This window comes from Branchiostoma belcheri, unplaced genomic scaffold (assembly GCF_001625305.1).
Source record: "Branchiostoma belcheri isolate BF01 breed outbred unplaced genomic scaffold, Haploidv18h27 scaffold149, whole genome shotgun sequence".
Lineage (NCBI taxonomy): Eukaryota > Metazoa > Chordata > Leptocardii > Amphioxiformes > Branchiostomatidae > Branchiostoma > Branchiostoma belcheri.
Genome location: NW_017802924.1, coordinates 406,156 through 428,657, shown reverse-complemented (window position 1 = coordinate 428,657; position 22,502 = coordinate 406,156). Strand labels below are relative to the sequence as shown.

General features: G+C 41.5%; 1 protein-coding gene across 1 annotated transcript in view; it reads right to left on the bottom strand.

Annotated features, from left to right (window-relative positions):
* The window catches only part of LOC109465149 (DENN domain-containing protein 3-like), a 28,467-nt gene extending 6,042 nt beyond the window's left edge, over positions 1-22,425 (bottom strand). Inside the window, exons 1-25 of the mRNA XM_019762299.1 lie at positions 22,284-22,425; positions 21,487-21,605; positions 20,709-21,034; positions 19,733-19,857; positions 18,324-18,469; positions 17,075-17,183; positions 16,036-16,233; positions 15,377-15,517; positions 14,324-14,442; positions 13,010-13,165; positions 11,778-11,880; positions 10,752-10,888; positions 9,664-9,812; positions 9,474-9,520; positions 8,978-9,111; positions 8,366-8,559; positions 7,509-7,610; positions 7,313-7,359; positions 6,286-6,419; positions 5,705-5,829; positions 5,245-5,343; positions 4,114-4,235; positions 3,212-3,277; positions 2,695-2,773; positions 102-229 (exon numbers count right to left, since the gene is read on the bottom strand). Of these exons, the coding sequence (XP_019617858.1) occupies positions 102-229; positions 2,695-2,773; positions 3,212-3,277; positions 4,114-4,235; positions 5,245-5,343; positions 5,705-5,829; positions 6,286-6,419; positions 7,313-7,359; positions 7,509-7,610; positions 8,366-8,559; positions 8,978-9,111; positions 9,474-9,520; positions 9,664-9,812; positions 10,752-10,888; positions 11,778-11,880; positions 13,010-13,165; positions 14,324-14,442; positions 15,377-15,517; positions 16,036-16,233; positions 17,075-17,183; positions 18,324-18,469; positions 19,733-19,857; positions 20,709-21,034; positions 21,487-21,581 (3,081 nt within the window). The 5' untranslated portion in view covers positions 21,582-21,605; positions 22,284-22,425. The remainder of the gene's footprint in view (positions 1-101; positions 230-2,694; positions 2,774-3,211; positions 3,278-4,113; positions 4,236-5,244; positions 5,344-5,704; positions 5,830-6,285; positions 6,420-7,312; positions 7,360-7,508; positions 7,611-8,365; positions 8,560-8,977; positions 9,112-9,473; positions 9,521-9,663; positions 9,813-10,751; positions 10,889-11,777; positions 11,881-13,009; positions 13,166-14,323; positions 14,443-15,376; positions 15,518-16,035; positions 16,234-17,074; positions 17,184-18,323; positions 18,470-19,732; positions 19,858-20,708; positions 21,035-21,486; positions 21,606-22,283) is intronic.
* Between the last annotated feature and the right edge of the window lie 77 nt (positions 22,426-22,502).

The window sequence follows — 22,502 nt, the reverse complement described above, 5'->3', positions numbered from 1 at the left end:
AAAACTTCCAACTTTTTACAAGAGACAAACATGTGCCACTGGATAATGTTCCATGCAGGTAAATAGATAACAAAGTTAACATGATTAGGTTTAAGTCTTACCACTCTATTGTTGGCCTGTATGAACTGTTGGTCACAGATCCAGGTACTGGCATCGTACACTTTGACCTGACCTGACCCCATGGCACACCACAGCTGGGGGGAGCTTCTGTTGTCACCTTTACTGTTGTCTGCAGTTACAACAAAAATCATTCTAAGTCTGACTCAGTGTTCTAGCCTACTCTCCAAGCAGAGGTTTGGGTTTTGGGGGTATTTTTAGCGTGTTTTTAGGCTTTTTTATCGGGGTTTCTCTTTTGCACTGAATTTTTTTCCCCACCAAACCCAACCTCTGCCGGCAGTCGAAAGTGTCAATGGGCTATAAACCTAATCACTTCAACACATGTCAGTCGTTCTGCAAGGAGGTGTGAACCAGATGCATGAATAGGCACAGTCAGCAGGAGGCGTGTGGCCGAATGAATGCCTTTCTGACTGGCTAGATGTGTGATAATCCATGACAGTAAAATGGATATCCCTAATGATAATTTGATGGTTCCCGGGGAGGAGCACTGTCACCTTTCTTGAATAGGTTTGCCCCGCCCCGGGGTGAGTGCCGACAGAGGTTGGGTTTGGTGGGAAAAAAATTCAGTGCAAAAGAGAAACCCCGATAAAAAAGCCTAAAAACACGCTAAAAATACCCCCAAAACCCAAACCTCTGCTTGGAGAGTAGGCTAGCCAGCCCGTCTTTCCATCATTTGTGATAACTGAATTTTGCCGGTCGTGATGGACAAACATTTTGCCCAATCTGTTGTCTTTGGTAGACAAGACTGGTCATTAAACTAAGGTTAGACCAATATGCTCACCTTCATCCCTACAAAATGACTTGAACAACCTAGACAAATGGTCGGATAGAAACCATATGCTTCTGAACCCCAAAAAGTGTAAAGTACTGCAAATCTGTTTCATGAAAACTCCTCCACCTGACCCGGTCCTAACGCTAGGAGGCCAGACGCTTAGTGTGGTGAAGCAAGCACGACTACTTGGTATTCAGATTCGTCGGATCTTGGATGGGACTCTCAAGTTGACAGTATGGTGTCTAAGGGAAGCAAACGCCTATTTTTCCTCTGTAGATTGCGGCGGGCTGGTCTCCCACCAGACGACCTCTGTGCTATCTACTGCGGATACGTTCGGCCATTCCTTGAATATGCGGTACCCGTCTGGAATGCTGCCCTTAACATTCGACAAGTCAACCGGCTTGAACGGGTTCAAAAACGGGCCTGTAGGATTATGCTAGGCCGTCACTACACTACATTACATGGATGCCCTGCAGACCCTGAACCTACAAACTCTGTCTGATCATAGACACGACCTATGCTTTAACTTTGCAACCAAAATCAGACAATCGTCATGTTTCCGCTCCTGGCTGCCATCGACTAAAGGACAACTACACGGTAGATCGCTAAGGAACTCTTTCCATTACTGCCAGGCCAAGGGCACTAAGCGCTACACAACCAGTGTGATCCCTGCACTAGCAAAACTCCTGGTTGGACTACAAACTTCTTAACTGAATCTTACCGCCAACTGTACATATCCTTAGCGCTTGTACCAGACTAACTTTTAAAACTTCAAAGACTTTCAGTTATTTTAATGTAGAACGACAGTAGTGATTTTATACTCGTGAGAAATTATATTGTTTTAATTATATTGCTATAATAATATGACTATCTACTAGTATTGTATAATCCTATAAGTTGTAAATATCAGCACAATTCAGTTTTTACTGCAAGTCTGATATGTTCATTGCTCTTTTCAATAAACCAATCACTACTAGACCACCAGCAAAATTTTTCCCTCAAAATGCAGGAAAAAAATTTCATGGAGGACTATGCCCCCAGACCACACACACGAGGCCAAAACGAGATGATGGATAAAAATTTCAGGCTGGCTGATCTACATTGTAAGCAATGAAAGCTAATCTCTTATATAATTTAAACTGCCCAGACATACATGTATATTGTCCCATGCATGCATCTCAATAAGAAACGACAAATGCAAAATAAAAATCAGACACTCTCTCGATCATTGGTCAAACCAAGACAATTTGACCACCCTGTCAATTTGTGATTACACCATTTCTCCACACTCACTCTACTGTACTGAAATGACTAGGATGTGGCTAGTGAATGACTACTGTACTGAAATGAGGGGTTGAAATCTCTCTTTAAAAAAGGACTCCTATACAGCTACTGATGCAACATGACCTGTTTGACATGTCTTTTTGCAATCTCGTTCTTTCTTGTGCAAGAGAAAAACACCAGCTGTCAAAAGGGTCATGAGACTAAAATGACTTTTGTATGAACAGCAAGTGCAAGATGTACAAGTGATACTCCCTCTGGGACAGACTGAACCCAACCATATCCACTCCAACCTAACCTAATCTAAGGGCCAGTTAACACAGACGCAAAAAAATCATTTGTCCCATGCATCGATCGTTGTAGGACAAATTATTTTTTTCTCTGTGTAAATTGGCCCTAGGGGCCATGCAGAAACACAGACACACACATACATGTATACCAAAAATAATACCTTCTTTTTTCTTAGAGGTAACAAAAAGCAAAGCCTCCATACACAGACTGAGGAAACTGAAACTCTTCCTTACCTCCTGATGTGTAGAGAAGTGCTTCAACAGTGTTCCTCACAGTCTCATCCTGCGACGGGTTCACTCTCTGAATCAGAACCTAAAAACAGACCAAAACTCACGTCTTGCAATCTTCCCATCTTAACTTTGAACTAGAGACTGAAGTAACATTTGCAAAGCAAATGCATAATGTTTACCTTCGGACATGGTCTGCCCTGTTAACTTTTACTCAAACACATTCACATACATGTACTACGAGTATATGGTGACAGGAGTAGAGCAGACCATGAAATTGCAACATTATGTAACCCAACACCAGTCACCATGGTGGCAGACGTCAACAAATCATGTCATTGGCCAGGTCAGAGGTTAGTGTTTGAGACAGAAGAGGAGGAGGAAGAAACTGAGTAAAAACAATGTTTTCCTTTGGTAAACATAATAAAAGAAGCATTTGAATTTGAATTCATTGCAAGAGTTTAAAGAAACAAAGACTGACATATTTAGAGAGTGATGAAACAGCACTGTTGCCTGTCCCTACCTCAGTTGTTTCCTGAGGAAGTTTGTCTTTCCCCTCTTTGCGTCTCTTAGTGAAGTAGCAAAGATTCTGTAGAGAAGCATAGGAATTGGAAGGAAAACTTTATCAGGTGTTCTAACACTAGATAAACATGAAATGCTTTAAATTTAAAAAAAGCTGGCCGGGGCCAAGATGGGAATAGCTGGTTGGATGACATGTGATGATGATGATGAATCAAATTTAAATACTTAGCTTGATGACTTGAATTGGACTAATGCTCATAAGACTGGATTATACACAGCTTATAATTGTAATGAAATGTGTCATGAGGTCTTTCTAACAGAGAAGAGATACTTGCTGTAATAGTTTATTGGTGTTTACTAGTATGTATGTGCAGAGACTTGCATCAGAACTCAGACGCTTTAAGCGTAAAACAAAGAATAAGTACATGATGTAGAAAAAGATTCTTCTTCATGGTCTTACGAGACCGATGGAATGCCTACTGCTACTAGTACTGTAACATGTATGTGCAGTTACTTATTGTTTCAATTGTCCAGTCTTTCCCTGCTGAATGTTTTTCTGCTTGAATGTTTTTTTCTGTACTGTATCTGTACTGTATCTGACACCCAAACATTGAACAAAGCTGGCAAAAATCTACTCAGTCAAGTACCATGATTAGATACTAGCTTTAAACAACGTTTAGAGTTAGATGTTGAAGGGTTAGGTGTAACAAGTTTTTCAGTGTAATGTAGCCAGCTGCTGCTGCGCCAAAGGGCAGTTATACCGGCTATACAGATACAGAGAATACAATTATTTTAGTCTCATTTGGGACTGCATCTTTCCAACTGCAGTGCCACCTAGCAGTGGGAGGTAGAACTGCAATCCACTGTACAGAAGACCAATTTTATACACTGAGAGTCACTTACTTCAGCAGCCTTCTCCACTCCATCAAAGTGAGCACACTCCTCATAATCCCCACTCAGGACTACAGCGTTGATGAGCAGGACGTTCTGGGCAGCCTGGTGGACAACCTGAGAGTCTTTGGTTCCTACAGATACATGTAATACATTGAAGACGAATTCCACGTTATGATGTCATGTCCAACATATGAAGAAAAACAGACAAAAAGTTGAATCAGATGCAATCCATAGCTTCCAAAACTTACAAATGTAAATGTTACGCTTCCTCTCTCAAAATCAGATATCTTTAATATGCTCCTTTCATGTCTTACTCAGATATCAGTGTACGTTGGAAAATTCATATTTGAATCACTACAAAAGCGACACCATATTGTAAATAGCTGATATATCTCCTGAATTACAGAATGTAATAATACTCTTCCTAAGAAAACACCATAGATTAGCTTCAGTATCATTATGGACTAGCCCGTTAGAATTATATCTTAGTATTAGTTTATGTAATAATATGTACCATTGTTGTTTCTTTGCCATACATTGTACCAGCTACAGTTGTTGAGCAATAAAGTTGATTTGATTTGATTGTACACATGTAACATCCGTGTCCATAATATCACCAGGGTCCATTATATCACCACCTTGAGAAACAGTGTGCTTTAAGATATTTTTACTGCAACATACTTTTGGTATGTACTCCTTCACACATCACAATGTACATACCTAGGGTATGTTGCAGTAAAAATATCTTTAAGCACACTATTTCTCAATTTTCTCAATATTATGGACTATGGTGATATTATGGACACAGATGTTAATACTACGTAGTCCATGATTGATTATTATGAACTATTTATTCAATTGTGAGAAACAATTGAGTTTTGCCTGAAGTAAGGCCCTGTTCATGATTCAAAATGTGCTTTGGTTTGGCCACAAATTGAATTGATAAGGAATACATTTTGGGTCCGTGATTCAAATATTCATAGATTCAAAGATTCATATGATTTTCATCATCATCATCATTTTAAAACATGATTTACGTCTATCCCATTGGCAGCCTGTTATCCCCCCTCACTAAATATCAAACAGTCCCTTACAACAGTGGTACAGTGGTACAACATGTAAATCTAACCACACACACACCCTCTGCGATGTTCCTGCCACACCACAGCTCCTGCACCAACATGAACCACTGGTTCCTCTCCTCCTTCAGGATGGCTGTGAACGGACTCTGATCATCCACTGTATGAGAAGGGGGGGAGGGGGATAATGACAATTGCTGCTACAGACAAATATAGTTGTTTACTCATGACATTACAACTTTTAATAAACTACATGTAGAAAGGCATCATTTGTAAACTAAATACAAAATACAATGTACCTTCATTTGATCTAGCCCGACAACTACTGCTGTTTATTCTTATATATTACAAACACATTCATACATTGTACAATCAAGTATAATATGGTGACCAGCCCCTATACAACTTGCCACATAATGCAATCCAACACCATAGGGTGTCTGACACAGGTTGACTAGTATTTAGAAAAGACTTTCTTGTAACAGCCGACAAGATGTCAGTGCCAGATTAGTAACCCTGACCTTTGCTGTATATCTTGAGAGCGTCAGCAGATGTTAAGACAGTGTTGTACTGGAACTTCTCCAGGTTCTTAATGTCTCGGATACGTACAACCTCCTCAGTCCTGTCTCCTGTCCTAAACAGTAGCCTGAGAAAAAGTATTAAAGTTTATTTCAAGGATGACATAATGTCACCTACAAACCCTACATCTTTGAGATTAAAATCAAGGGATTTTGAATACAATTTTTCTTAAACTATGACAACTTACTTATACATTCAAGTAATTGTGAAATCTAACAAAAACTAATATATTACATTTGTATCATAATGAAAAATGAAATAGAGAGAGGTCAGAGGTACTTATTTACATGTACACCATGTGTATTATCACCATGTGTACTTTTTACTTTTATTATATTTTCTTCAAAAGTGTGACTGTGTGTTTCCAGATGTCATGTGAGAAGGTACAGTGTTGTATGTTTTTACACTGAGTCTCCTACATTTAAATTATACATTCAAATGTTCTTGTTTTAGCTTTTTTTGTTTGGCCTGAGTAAACACCCCTCTCAATTCTGTCACCAAACTGGTACGACCATGTTGTTACCTCTTGTGGGTGAGAATGAGCCTGCCAGTGCCCAGGTCACAGCGGATCAGCCTGGACACTTTTAACACCCCTTCTTCACGAGTGAGACAGTCCTCAGGGAGTTGACAGGCCACCCTGCTGTTGTCCAGCTCTGTCTGGAAAAAACAGGAAATAACATCCATATTTGCATAATTATCACATAATTACATAAAGCATCATGAAAGCTACCTACATACCAAAAAATCACGACGATCCGTCAACCGGATCTTGAATTATCGTCTTTTGAATATTTTCAAACAGATAGCCCTGCAGTTCCAGAGCAAGCCGCTGGGGGGCCCAAACTCACATCACTTCTTCCCCAGCACAAGAGCTACCTACCATCCAAATGTCGTCACCCTAGCATGTCTAGATCACGAGATATCAAAACAGGAAATTCAGCTGCAGTACCTTAAAAAGCCGCTAGATTGTGTAAAAAAAGAGTCTCTTTATTTAGTGGCTTACCAACCTGATGAAACTATTCACGTAACACTGTGTAACATACAGTAATATTACCACAGTCAATATTACCACAGTCAACATTGGATTTTAACATATTAGCATTACTACTGACAGAGGCAAAAATGTGATGGTGTAACATTATTATAACATTTATTGCACAAGTATTATATAATGTGTAAATACTATTTACCAAGTTACCCACAAAAAATGATGTCACTGACTCATTTCAAGTTTCAAGACTTTCTAAGAATAAGAAAGTGCAAAACAACTCAGACTGTTCTGACACCATCTATTATTAGTCAAACCAAGGACATTATACAATGCCCTTGCTCAAACTCACATTTTGCTGTGTCTTGAAAAAAAAGACAATGAAGAATTCACATCACGTTTACTACATGCATGACTGCTGTACAAAGCAATCCAACTAGTTTGACTTATGACTACCAAAATATGGAAAAAAATCATTGAGAAAAAAATCTTCATTCATAACCAAAGAAAATGCCTTAAATCTTACAAAAAAATAAAGCTATACAATTTATGTTTAACTTACTTCCTTCCAGCAGTCATAGAATATGGAAAATGTGTCCGGATCAAGATCTGCAAAGAGATAATATTACTGTAACATTAATATCAATTTAAAACTTTTCTTCAGCAATGTAACTTTGTCACACAATTGTCATTATTACTTACTACATGTAATTGTACTTGCACTAAATATAGGAAAGATAAAGAAACATGTTCCGTACAATTTGTGTCTTGGAGTGTCAGGGACTGGAAAAGTCTCTCTATAACCTCACTGTCCACAGCGATGTCCAGTAGACGGATATGTTTGCTAAACTCATGGAGGTCTGAAAAATGTCAAACAGGAAGTAAGGTTAGGATTATTCTCTGTAATGTCTACTAGCATAATTCTACCAGGTCAAAATCATATGTCTGCCATCTTGAAAAAAGCATCATAAGAGATCCCCTAATATGCAACACCCACGTATTACCTACGACAGTGACAGGGCTAATGTTATCTTCATACATGGCAAATATCTTCTTAATCTTATTACTACTGTCACAAAACCCTCTCGGGTATAACGTCCAGGGGAGATCTTGGTGCACGCCCAAGTACGGCCGGTGGTGGAAGTGCTCATAACAAAGTGAAAAATTCTGTACAAGGTGCCAAAAATAAAGGAAAAAGAAAAAGTGATTGCCGTCTTAGCATGATGTATATTTTACTCAGGTATGGGGTGGCCCATATATCGGGCCAACCCCATTTTGAAGTCCGGGAGGTAATATATTAGAAATAACCTGTCAAACATCACCTACCAGAGTTTTAGATACTGAAAAACACACATTGACAGGGTAGTCTGACCTCTAAATTATCGAAATCTAGTCCAAAATTCTTGAATTTTATATTGCAAAACATGTCTCAGTTCTGATTAGTGTATGGGGGTTACAGTCAAACTTCTGCACAAGGACCATCTGGCAAATTGAATGTGGTTACTTTTTGGTGGCTCCTTTGATTATAATTTGATCCAAATGGGGTTATTATGTCCATTTTCTTCAAGTCCCTTGAGTTGCTAACAAGGACAGAATTGTAAAGTCCCTGACTCACCCACGTCCCTCTGAGGCAGCTGGTCAAAGTCCAAGGCGATAATCAACCCTTGACCTCTGTCGACCTCCGTGCTCATCCGGCGCAGTTTTCCCAGCATGGTTTTCCGCTCCATGGGCCCGCCCTTGTACAGACCCTTCTGTTCCAACTGACTCCTCTCCACCTCACTCAGACTGTTTATGATACTCTGTACATGTCTGCAACAATACAAGCTTCCTGTACTCCAAAACATCTTATTTCATCATGAAAGTTCATCTGTGTTGGTAGTTACATGTTTAAAGTTAAAACTTTTGGTCCAACACAAAAAAAGTTCTCTCACCTACAGCTTTCGACCAGTCACTCCGGTCTTCCTCAGTAGACTGACCCAGTGAAGCTTGTCATGTGGTTTCTTTGAAGTGTGATCTCTACCAGATACCTTTGACCCAGTGTTGACGTCACATTTCAAAGGAGCCACTTGACAAGCTTCACTGGGTCAGTCTACTTAGGAGGACCAGAGTGACTGGTCGAAAGCTCTAGGTGAGAGAACTTTTTGTGTTGGACCAAAAGTTTTAACTTTAAACGAGAAGAAAACCTGTTTTGTTTGTGTGAAGAATACATAGAATAGCTAGTACTGACTCTGCTGGGAAGAGCTTGACATCAGCTGAACAGAGGTTATGGAAGTCCTCCAGGGCAGTCATAGATGCTCCTTTTGCTGCGTACACCATTCCTCTCAGGTACAGGTAAGGTGCACGGTCAGAGGGTTCACAGCTCTGCAAGCATCAGACATTGCATTATATATATTTAACTGATATTGCAGATGGGACATGCTGTGTGCAGTTTGACAATAACAACATTTCAGCACCATGGAGAGGTAAACACACTGGTTGGCAGTAGTAGTCAAATTTGGTAATTTGCAGTAATTTTAATAGGTAATTTGTAGTAAATTCTGGTAATTGTATAATAACTTGATGAAACAGTCTGAGAGATATTTGCAAAAGAAAACCAACCTTTATTTTCTGACAGTTTCATCTATAGATGTGTGTAATGCATCAATACACATTATGTACAATGTATACACATTAATTTTATACAATTAGTATCTAATTAAAGAAATTAAAAAACAATGTGGTACCTCTAAATAGTTGGTCAGTTTCTGAATGCAGCTGTCATAGAAGTAGGCTGTAGAAGTGGGCAGAAAAAACAGCTTAGTACTTTATAACTAGTATTGACAAAAGTACTGTGGAACAACTTTTGATCTAACATTTTGTCAGTTCTACTAATTGCTTCAAAGTTCTAAACACAGAGTAAAGACTTTGTCTCACCAGCAGTTGTTTTGTCTGTCATCCTGTGAGACTGGGTAAAACTAGGCAGTTGAAAGGTACTGTTGGGGCCATTGACCTCTAGGCCAAAGTTCACGACCCCTGACCTCCGGTTCTTCTGCCCAGGAGAGGTGGCACTAATCTTACGCCTCCTGCAATAAGAAAAACAGAAAGAAACATTTTGCAAAGCAAATGTATGATGTTTACCTTGAAGTTCATATTATGCTAACAAACTTCTGATCTGATTATCATGAAAGTTCATCTGTGTTGATAGTAATCATAGTAAACAGTTGAACTTTATTCCAACACACAGATTATACAGAGATCAAATTGTCAGCAACCACTGTCGCCTTCATCAGGATAATTAATGACCAATCAGGTCATTAAGGTCACTGTTTGGAGAAGAGGAAGAAGAGGAAACGAAGCAAAAACGATATGTTTAGTAATACCAAAAAAAACAATATGTTTTCCTTCAGTGAACATACTACATACCTACTCGTAGTTTAAGCTGGAGGTGGTGTGTTTGATGATGGCCACATCTTGAGCATGTTAAAGATCCACTGCACTTATATAGTAGTATTCAAAAGAGTGGGGGTCCTTCACGGTGCAAGTGGTTCAAACCTTACAGTGTGGTCTTACACAGCTAGTATTTACTGTACAAAACTGGTGTGTTTGTTTGTTTTGCATAACCGGTAAACCGTCTTTAGGCATAACACACCAGTTTTGTACATGTACGTACATGTACAAGCCGCGTAAGACCGGACTGTAAGGTTTGAACCACTCACACCAGGAAGGTCCCCTACTCTTTTCAATAAGTGTTGTGGGTTCTTTTACGTGCGTGGGGTGTGGCTCTCCCAAACACAGGACCTCTATTTTACGTCCTATCCGAGGGACGTCCCTAATCGAAGCTAGGTACTCATTTACACCTGAGTGAAGTAAAAATGGAAAGTCATGTAAAGTGCCTTTCCCAAGGGCACAAGATCGGTAAGATGGGTGGGGATCGAAACTGGGACCTCTTGGCCCTGAGCCAAACGCGCAAACGCTGCGTCACACGACCCTACCAAACGTTGTACTAAAACAGACACACAAACCTGATGAGTTTGTTATCAGGGTTGTCAGTCATCTGCTCCCCCTGCCACTGCATAGTTTCTTCCATGATGGAGTAAAAGTCTCTCTTCTGGTCCATCCTGTCCTTCAGAAACCTCTTAAACATGTGGGACTGGCACACCTGCAGTAAGAGTGGGTATTTCAAACTCTGCATGATCAAGCCTGTATGTTATGTAATGTACATGTTGTACATACCTGAAGAGTGGGACCATAGTCTGTAGGAAGGTGACCTGCACGGAATCCTACGGATTTGGGAGCACGCAGACACGCTGTAGAACTTTAAGTGTGTGTAAAACTTTTTCTGCGTGCGGTCTACGGATTCACCACCCGTGCGTGTGAGTACGAGCGACGCGCGTGCCCCGAACGTGCCGTACGGAAGAAGCACGTGTGAGTACGGCCTCCTTACGGTAAAGTTGCAATCGCACAGAGATCGTACGTTGTAAGCACGTACTACTCACTTACCACTTGCGCAACGTACGATGCACGCAACCGCTCACAGCCAGACGTAGCTTGCAGACCACATTCTTACACCTTGCGAAACCGTGCGAGTGACGTGCGTCGATGCCACTCCTTCCCCACATTTTCAGAAAAAACGTAGCAGACGTAGCCTCCAAAAACAAACCCACGGACAAAAAGCACGTATGGCGGGGTGTGACCGTAGCTTAACCGAAGCTAGGTACTCATTTCCACCTGAGTGCAGTGAGGAAAGTCGTGTGAAGTACCTTTCCCAAGGGCACAAGATCGGTGACATGGGCAGGGTTCGAACCCGCGACCTCTGGGGTGTCAGCCGAACGCGCTACCGAATGCGCCACACGACCCCACTCAACTGCCAATTAACTTCAATTTGATTCAAATGGATCCTTGCTTATATAATCAAGCACCCATTCTTGGCTGATTAGCACGATAGTCAACATTGACAACAATAGACCAATGCCAATTGTTCATTATAAATAGCAGTTCAACAGATGATAGCAAGGCTAATTTTACTAAGATAGTGGCTGCATGCCTACCTCTTTGAAAAATGGTTTGTCCCCTTCTTCCTTGTCTTCTAAGAACTTGTCTTTGTTTAAATACCTGCGCTGGTTGACTGTGCTCACATACTCCTTCACATCTCTGAAACCCGGAACAGCGATTGTTAGATTCTTACTGCGAATACATGATTGTACATGAAACCCTTGATAATAAAATGTACTTTGGCAGAATGCCTTGTTCAAGATTGTATTTGCATATTTAAGGATGACATCCGATCCATAGTTTCCATGTGTGTGTGTTTGTGTGTGTGTGTGTTTGTGTGTGTGTGTTTGTGTGTGTGTTTGCCTGTGTGTGTGTGTGTGTGTGTGTGTGTGTGTGTGTTGTGTGTGTGTGTGTGTGTGTGTGTGTGTGTATGTGTTGGAAAAGATGTAAAAACTCTGAGGCAACATTGACCAAAATTCAAAACGAAAAATAAAAAATGTTTATTTGTGCAAGAATTTTTCAAGTAAAGTTTGTAACTTTGCCAGATGCTTTCGGATGCCCTAATTTACTGGAAGGTGTGGCTCCTACATGTACAAGCACAGTAGACAATTTCCAATTGAAGCCGCTTATAAAATCAGAAGCAGTAATCGGGCTGTTGTAAACTTGAAAAGCCTTAAAGGTTAATTGGTATGCAAAAAAGAATACCAGTAACTTGCACACTGGGCAGCCTGGCGTTTCCAATACATGTACATGTATGAGCATACAGGACATAACTTCCATGGTGGGAGTTTGAGAGTGGGTATTTTAAACTCTGCATGATCAAGCCTGACTTACATTTGTACAGGTACTAGGTATGTTATTATGTAATGTACATGTTGTACTAGTGCTGCATACCGGTTCACTGGACTTGAATCCGGACTTGTATAATGTTTAGGTTCAAGTCCAAAAAAAACTAAAAGTCAAGAACCGAGTTCGGACTTATTACCATAAAAGACCATTTCACATACCCCTTTTCTTTCCAAAGCACCTAAAATCTTCCGTAGATTGCAAAATCTTTACTGCAAAATGATGAAAATATTGCCATCGGGCATCGTCAAGTACCGGCCTCCATGTCATGTGGCCAAAGTTTCAACCAGACAACATTGCAAGGTTGCCAACATGCAATTTTGTATATGCCATGGGTATAGGTCTGGACTTGCAAGTTCAGAACTGAACCTAAACCTCTGGACTTGAATCCGGACCTGAACCTAAAATTGGGTTTAGGTGTGAGGCACTATGTAGTACATACCTGAAGAGTCGGACCATAGTCTGTAGGAAGGTGATCTGTATGTTCCTGCTGAGCTGGTGCTGCCATGTCTCCCTGTGTTTGCGAGCCTCCTCCACAGATGTAGGTGTGGGGGAGTGCAGGTAGGAGAAGTCATACTGGAACTTCATGGTGCCACACCTGGAATCAGGATAAAACTTCTGCTTGTTTCCGATAACCTGTAAACGGTCTTCTAGGTGTAACACACAAGCTGTATAGGAGGGCCTGCATGGGGGGTTCCCGACAACGCTCTACGCTAAGTTTTGAGAGCCTGCTATGTATTATGGTACAGTAGTGATTACGCTTTACGATAAATTCCAAGTGCTACAACGCATTACATGGAATTAAAACGCGAATTACGCTCTACGCAAAATGTGCCAATAACACTCTACGTTGAAATAGAGCAGTCCATCTACACTCTACGTAGAATTATAACGGCCGATTACGCTCTACGGAAAAGGGCATGCGGGCCTCCGAATAGGTGTGGTGGGATTTTAATCATGTGGCTCTCCTTACACTCAGGACCTCTGGCTTTATGTCCCATCTGAAAGGATGCCCCTAACCAAAGCTAGGCAGTCATTTTTTATAGGTTAAGTGAGGATAAAGGTGTCCCGAGGACACAAAAGTGGGGCCTGCCGGGGATTCAAACCCAGCACCTTCAGATTCTGAGTCAACAACCCTAAACCACAAGAGCACCTTACCACCTATTACCAGTAGTCAGGTTTGCCTAAGAGCACAAAACAAATCTTCATGGACTTGTCGACATCACAGTACTGTTATTTATAACTGTACAAAATTACAACATTCAGTTACTGTACAACAAATTATCACAATGAAGTTGACACACATGATATGAACAAACATTCTAGCTGCAATGTATGGATGACTGACATCGACCTTGAAAACAAGTTATATTCCAATGAAAGCTCATCTGTGTTGGTAGAATCCATAGTTTAGACTTCGTACTTGTTCCAACACAAGGAAGAAAGATCACCCTAAACTTTCGGCTGATCCCATCAACCTTCATCAGACGTGTGATGCAATCGCTGATCACTTTCCGGAAGCGTGATGACGTCAGGAGTGCATCAAAAGTGGCGGGAAGACGGAATCTCTCACCATCACGGTGGTGATGCACTCCTGACGCTTCTGACTTCCGGAAAGTGATCAGCGATTGCATCACACATCTAAAGAAGGTTGACGTGATCAGCCGATAATTTATGGTGAGTTTCTTCCTTGTGTTGGAACAAGTTCGAACTCTATATAAGTACAAATTATATTCCAGGCTATTTTTGATCATACTTTTCTTTGAAGAACTCTGCAGCTGCCCTGGGGAAACAGGGAAGTCCAGCGTTGTCCAGGACAGAGTCAGCCATGAAGACCTCCCCTGACTGGATGTCTGCTACCACAATCCCAGGAACCTGGAATGACATAATGTACAGAATACATCAGTTCATAACTCTTCTGCTTAAACAGAATTCAGGCTTTAGTTACTGTATAAATATCAAAGATCACAGCGCCTTATAGATTGAAATGAAAAAGTAAAACTCTTCTTCTCTACACAAGGTTAAAATTCGAAAATTCAAAACTCACCCAGATTGTTTCTGTCAACTTGGAAGCAGGAAAGAGTAAGAGTTAGGAAGAAATCAAAGAACATGGAAAATAGCAAGAGAGAGGTGAGGGAGAAAAACACATTGATGCAAAGCAGTTAAGTGTAACAGTTACTGTTAATATTATTGAAAGTTCACCTGTGTTGGTAGAAGTTATTATGAAGCAAGTTTAAACATTAATATCCAATACAAGAAATTGAACATATTGGACAACTCCAGTCTTTGTCAAGGAATGGGCAATCCACTCCTTCTGTGACATCACATTATGCACACATGACTCCGTGAGCAGTGGATCATAAGTTGCAGAAAGTCTGTGGCATCCCCAACTTTCTGAACACTTTCTGCAACCTACATATAGCTGCTATGATCCACAGCTCACGGAGTCATGTGTGTCATCTGCATAACCCTTGTCCTGCTGGCATTCCTGGCACAATATTTTTCAATAATTTCATGTCTTAATTAGATCATAGACCCTCAATTTTTTTTTCCTCTGCAGTGGCATAGTTTAACTTCCGCATTCGTTGCGTTTCGCGGTGGTGTGATGCGTTGCACAAGAAATACCCTCAAATCGTACCTATACAGAGTGCTATATAGATGGTACTGTATGTGCAGAACAACAGTTGTTGTGCTCCTCTGGACAAGGGATAATGTGATGTCACAGAAGCTGTGGATTGCTCAATTGGACATTTCTTTGACAAAGACTGTAGCTGTACAGTTAAAAGTGTGTTGGAAAGACTGACTGTACCTTGATGATTTTCTCCCTGTGTGAGACATGACAGCCCATCATGAAGACACCTGGAGCCTCCACCAGGTCCACCATGGAGCTGGACAGCACGGGGACGTAAACATTGTGCCACACAAACGGCTGCAGGTACGTCAGGAAACTCTGCACAAACACAACAAAGTTAACGTGTAAACAACACTATGTACCTGCAGATACGTCAGGAAACTCTACACAAACACAACAAACGTCTTAACAACACTATGTAGCTGAACATATACAGCCAAGGCTGCCCAACTACCTATTAAGGTAAAATCTTGAGGCTAATACAAGTCACTTTTCTTCTCTTCAGAATTATTACAGTTTTTCCATCTAACAATGCTAAATTATTAAAAGTCCAGCCTGGATGTTAACTTGCCTGGGTACCATCCTGGTTAGTTTACGTCTGTAGCAACTGTGGGAGCAGACGTAAACTAACCAGGATGGTACCCAGGCTAGATGTTAACCTCATGGTTCCTATAATAGCATTTGGAGTCATAATAGGATAGCCTAAGTCTGTTTTTATTCTTATATATTTCATCTTTTGCCCTGTTGCTTTTTTTCTGTTTTCTGTTTTTCCTGAAAAAAATCTGAGAAACCAACTAATCAAATAGGTGTGGCCTAATGATCTAACGCTGACTCACCTCCATGACTATAGTGAGGAGTGCGTAATCTGAGGCCAGGAATACGATTCTCTGCTCAGTCAGGATGCAGGCCACCAAGGTTAAAATGTTATCCAATGAGAAGCTGAGGAAGGGGTAGTGAAGCGGCATGTCCAGTACCCGCTGGTCCGGGTCCAGGGCTGGCGGAACCGTCACCGTGAACTTGTTTAGCTGGAACGACTGGTTTTAGTACAAATAAGAAGGTTATTTTGGATCAAAACTTTAAGTCTATTACAGGTTTTGTGTAAGCTGAGAAAGGGATAGTGCTAAACTGATCAGTACTAATTGGGTAACCAATAATCTGTTTTATCCTGAAAGTTCAACTTGGTAGTAATCATACACATAGTAGAAGGTTGAACTTTATTCCAACACACAATTTACAGGGATCAAATTTTCAGCAACCACTGTCGCCTTCATCAGGATAATTAATGACCAATCACTTCACAACGTGATCTCGCGAGAGTTACGGTTTACAAACACGTAACCTTATTCACACGAGACTTTACCGATACGTGATGTAAGCAATTGATCAAAAGTGCCAGAGAGATTATATCGTCCACCATCTCTATTAAGTGAAGGCTGAAGTGCTCTGATATATATGGCCTCCTTAATGCCTCTTAAAAAGTAGTCCTGTTCAGTGTCCAGTATTCTCACTTAATAATCTGTTTTGTTGGCCTCTGAGAAAAAGTTAAAGTAACAAAATTACAAACGTAATAAAAATAAATACTGAGAAATAGAGATGTGCACACTACATGTTATATGAATCCAAATCAAATCAAACATAATGCTACAAGCACACTTAATACAAGGGCAAGATAAAGACCAAGGACTTTCATCTTAGTTTGTCTTTCATCTTTATAATTATGCACCTTTTTGTTCATTCTACATGTAAATGTACATTGTAAATGTCTTATAACTAATCTCCAAGCAGATGGTGGGGGATGCTAACTTGTTAAATTTTCCCAGCTTCCTTCCTAGGGGGTATCTAGCCCACCCTAACATCTGCTTGGAGAAGACTTACAATGGCAAGATGTCCGGGAGGTGGGCGTGGCACCAGGGCGAGGTTGGAGCTGAAGTCTGCCACCACCATCTCCATGGTCCGCACGTCCTTGTGCAGCTGCTGTACCAGGCTGAGAAGTCAACCAAAATATGTGAACCTCAATGTACAATGTACTGTATGTGGTTTTACTCTGTGTCAATTGGTAGTTACATGTTTAAAATTAAAACTTTTGTTCCAACACAAAAAATTCTCTCACCTAGAGCTTTCGACCAGTCACTCTGGTCTTCCTCTGAGTCAGTAGACACTGAACAAGACTATTTCTTGAGAGGGGTGAAGGAAGCCATATACATCAGGGCCCATCACCCTACATTGAAACGCGATGGGGGCCGACATCGTCTACCAGATACCTTTGACCCAGTGTTGACGTCACACTTCAAAGAAGCCACATGACAAGCTTCACTGGGTCAGTCTACTGAGGAAGACCTGGTCGAGTGACTGGTCGAAAGCTCTAGGTGAGAGAATTTTTTGTGTTGGAACAAAAGTTTTAACTTTAAACACGTACTGTGGTTTTGTATGCAATCCTCTGTGTCCTGTTATGGTGATTGTGTGGGCCGGCTGCAGTCTTCACAGCCAAGGGCTGAGTTGTGAGGAGCTTACAATTGATTTGGCTGAATCACAAGGGTCTGGAGCGGCTGCCATTCAGCACTAAACTCAGGTGACCTCAATATGACCCCAGGTGTGGCCATACGACTGTAAGATTTGAACCACTCTCACCAAATTTCATGTTAGGTCACACCAACTAAATTTTATGGATGACATCCGCGCGCGTTCTCAAAAAAAAAAAAAGATCACGTCCTCCGAGGCTCTGGGTAGTCCATGGTAGTTAACGACGATAGGGAGCCGGTGGTAACTCGGAGGACGGCACCCAGGCTACAGAAGCTCTACGACTCAAGAACTCAGTACATACGTACAGTACCGATTCATAAATGCCGCAAAAAGCCAGCATGTGCAGGCTTGTCGTATTTGTCGCTATGTACTGCCGCAAATTCATTATGCCAGTGGTTTGTTAGCATTTTTATTTTTGACCAGAATTTTTTTTTATTCGCCCACGTGCACTAATTTGGGGGTCTTCGGAGGATGTCATCCATTAAATTAAGTCGGTGTGGCTTTATTTGGCCCAAAAATTAAGGAGTTGAATTAGTTTAAAGAAATGGCAGGAGGAGGAGGAGGTGAAGAAACATGATAATAATAATAATAAGTGTTGCCCTACCAAGTGAGACAATCCCTCATAGTGAAGAAATAAGGTGCCCTGGACACCATACAGCAACACAGGGGCACATAGCAGATCTTGGTGCCTTCCTCCCCCTCATCATTTAGTGGAACAGCCCGTATGGAATACTCCGACTTTCCCCTGACCTAAACAGACAAAAACATTAATAATCACATTTTTCAGTAATGTTTGTGGAAAAGAAGAAAAAGTTTGATTGTTAGCATGAAAGTTCATCGTGTTTGTATACTTTATTATGACAAAAAGGGCTAAACGTTCTTGCCAACACTCTTGCAAGTCCCAATTTACTCAGTGTTCACAAGAACATTTAGCCCTTTTTAACATAAGTTTGATTGTTGGAATTATATATACTTCAAAGAAGATGGTACATTTGTACTATAAATGATGGTCAATACATGTACAGATTTCTGATGCTTGAGTCAAAGGAAAAAAAAATACAGTCAAGCTTACCAAAGTCACCAACTGACTCTATATAAGCTGACGTCGACCATTTGGCCATGATAACCACTTTTTCTCTGCACAATTTAGGACTGCATGCAGCCTATAATCCCTGCCTATAACCACCATATTATTTTCACGCATACATGTATACATTGTAGCTGCACTGATTCTTAACAGTAACTAAGTGAGAAATTATTTTATCAAAATTGTCTAGTTTGAGTCGGGTTTCAGGCTCACTTGGTATCAAAGATGGCTTACATATATGTCATCAATTTTTTTTTGAGTAAGAAGAACACTTGCTAAGAGAAGACCAGATTGTACAGGTCAGCTGGGTAGCTGTCTTTGGCAAGTTTGAGTGTAAACATAGGCCGTGTTTAAGTGAAGTCACCCAAGGCGCTTTACATGTGGTTTACCCCGAAGCCGGTTTCAAGTGGCTCCATCTGAATGCTCCAAATCACATTGAAAGCGCCTCGATCCCAAACCACTTCTAGAGGTGGTTCAAATCGGTTTTCCCCGCATCGCGATTTGCGTCTGAACGCAATGTGATTTCAATGTGACTTCACCTGGTCATGGATTACGGGGTGATATTTCTTTATCTATAATATTCTGCAATACCAACTTTTACGTGGCAGCAACTTAAAGAGCAGTAATGGTCAAATAATGTGTCCTTTCTAGGGCGAGCTTCACCGCCTCTGGCGGGACCACGTCCGCATTCGGCCAAGATACACTGGGAGGGGGGCATCAGCAAGCAGGTCGTTGACCTCTGACATTAATAACACGCCACCTTGCGTGTTATCATGAAACAGCAATAAATGTAGCTCAAGCGAATTGTGATCGGACACGGTTTCACAGGAGTGTGTGGCAGGTGGACCAGATGTGAGGAATTTGAGTTACCCGAATCGCGGTTTGGGTGACTTTACATAAACACGGCCTATGATGTAGCACCTCACCTGAGTGGCAAGAAATTTCCTGTAGCAGGTGTAGACAGTGGCGTAGGAGTGGGCACCTGAGATATCAGTCAGAACGAGGTAGTGTACGTGGTCCTTAGGGCGGTCTTTGTAAACGTATGCATTGCCTGGGTACAATTAGACAGGACTGCCTCGTTAAGACATTCTTAGAAAGATGTGGAGGAGGAAAGTGCATTAAATGTTCTTTAATCATTGAGATATCTAATGAACAATTTCAACTCTCAGTGGGGTTGTGTGGCGTAGCGGCAGAGTGCTCGACTCGGAACCTAGAGGTCCCGGGTTCAAGTCCTGACATGCCACCGATCTTGTGCCCTTGGGAAAGGCACTTTACACGACTTTCCTCACTTCGCTCAGGTGAAAATGAGTATTGTCCTGTCATGTATTTGTCCCCTGTGTTGGTGGTGGCAATAATATAAGTTGATAAAGATTGAGTGTGCCGTCACCACGTCTGGTGATTACATGTTGGAATAAAAAAAAACTCAAATGTAAGATGGAAAGTTAAGCAAAATAATTATATAAACAAATTTGAAGCTTTATAGTTTAAAGTCTTTTTTATCTTCTGATGAACACTGAAAAGTAAACCATGCCATATGTATGATCATACAGCGCACTAGCGCCGCGCTACGTGATTTCCTTGTGCGCTACTTGCTCCCGGACTGAGGTAGCGCGGTGCGCTACCTGAAAAAAATCCTGCTGGCCGCATGGTTGCGACATGCTACGACGTTTTCGGCAGCTCGGCGGAAAAATAATCCATCCCCAGAACATGTTTTCCTCATTATATGAGTTTTTGATGCCGTAAAATGTTTAAAATGGTTGAAATTTGCCCAAAAATACAGCTCGAGCCTGTTAGGCGCAACCTAAAATTCTGATGCGCTTCCTAGTTTTTGCCCCAGGTAGCACAGTGTGCTACCTGGCTCAAAAAAGTATTTCGAACACTGATATATTGATGTATCCTTACCAGGTAGACAGAGTGGAGGCAGGGAGGAAATGACATCTGACCCCACAGGAAGTGCAACTGAGTGTTTCCCAGTGGGGGTGAGTCTCCTTAGTGACTGGCTCCGCCTGGTTTTCCCCCCCTTGGGGGGGATGGTACTGGACACCCCCCTGGCAGGAGAGGGGGGGATGTTGGAAGACCATGTGGAGGTTGAGAAGGAAGCCATGGAATCAAAGATGGAGGAAGAGTTGGGGAAGTTGGCAACTTCATGTGCGCAGGCAGCCAACACTTGGGACTCAAACGCTGTAGTGAAGAGTGGGGTGGGTCCAGGTAACACCTCTGATGACTGTAGAAAAAGATAAAGCCTTATTATTACACCATATTATTAAAGGATCAACAGAGAGTCAGTTAAGAGGTGGTCCAACACTTTAACTAAACTAGACGGCGTCATCACGCTGGAATGCAGGTCTGTCAGACCAAGACGTCAAGCGCAGGCTTGGGATTGCCTCTGCAGCCTTCGCCAGCCTTGACCGAGGGCCTGCAAGGGGGGTCCCGACAACGATCTACGCTGAATTCGGAAACCTCTTGATTACACTTTACGATAAATTCCAAGTGGCTACAATGCATTACGTAGAATTAAAACGCCGAATACACTCTACGCAAAAATATTAGGGTGGTCCGTCTACGTAGAATTAAAACGGCCGATTGCGATCTACGGAAAACGGCTTGCGTGTGTGGTGTTGACCGTGTGTGGTGTTGCAAACATCTCTCTAGAGCAGTCAAACTGTTCCCCACCTGTCCACCAGGTACATAATCAGGCACCAGTCCTGTGTGCTGGTCCATCCCCACCACCACCAGGATCTCCATCAGGCTGTTCTGCAGTTTCCCTGATGACATCGTCCTCTTCAGATCTCAAGATCCCTGAAAGTTAGAGGAAATTCATAATTTCCAACAGAATTACTTGTGGTATTATTATAGTCCTACTAAAGTAAATATTTTGGTTAATATCAATTTGAAAATCAAACAAAGGCTCAGATTTAAAAAGAGCCAGGCAATCAAAAGTAAGGCAGTTGCTTATTAGCTTGACTGCATAACGCAAACCCCTGGCTGTAAAGTGTAATCATATTATAACACGATTTATCATATCTATTAAACGTTAACTACATTAACTAATACAGTAGTAGCGTGCGTAGTCCAGTGGTTAGCGATCCTGCCTCTGGACTAAGAGGTTAGGAGTTTGAATCCCGGCTGTTGTCGCTCACCCGACATGCACGCTACTGTTAAGGATCGCAGTCCTTAGGACGGGACGTTAGCCGTGATCCACTGTTTGTGCTTGTCGAAAAATTATGAGCTAGGGGAATTTCCCCGGTACAATGAACCTGTAAATACTGTACATAGCATCTGTCTTCTCTGTCACGACCAGTGGAAGATGAGCTCTGCAATGAGCTAAACTGGTTCGAGATCACTTTCACTTTCTTTCTGAACAGATCAAGAAGGTTTGATTTTAAACCTCCTTGAACAGATGTTTACCTGTTAACCATTTTTATTTTCTGTCTCTGTTTTCCTAAAAAGCGCAAAACAGTAAAGGTACAAATTTACCTGGGAAACAAAAACGGAACCCTGAACACGGAAGCAGCAGACTACAGCAGTCACAAAGCACCAGGCGGAATTAATAAAGCGAAACTTAACATCCTCCTACTACATTACTAGTGTCAGAACAGGAAGTTATCAACAACTCGTGATCGACCTTTGACCTCTGCCAGAAAAATAGGTCGGGTGTTCAATGTTTCGATTTCAGTGCCCAATCACTCAACAACA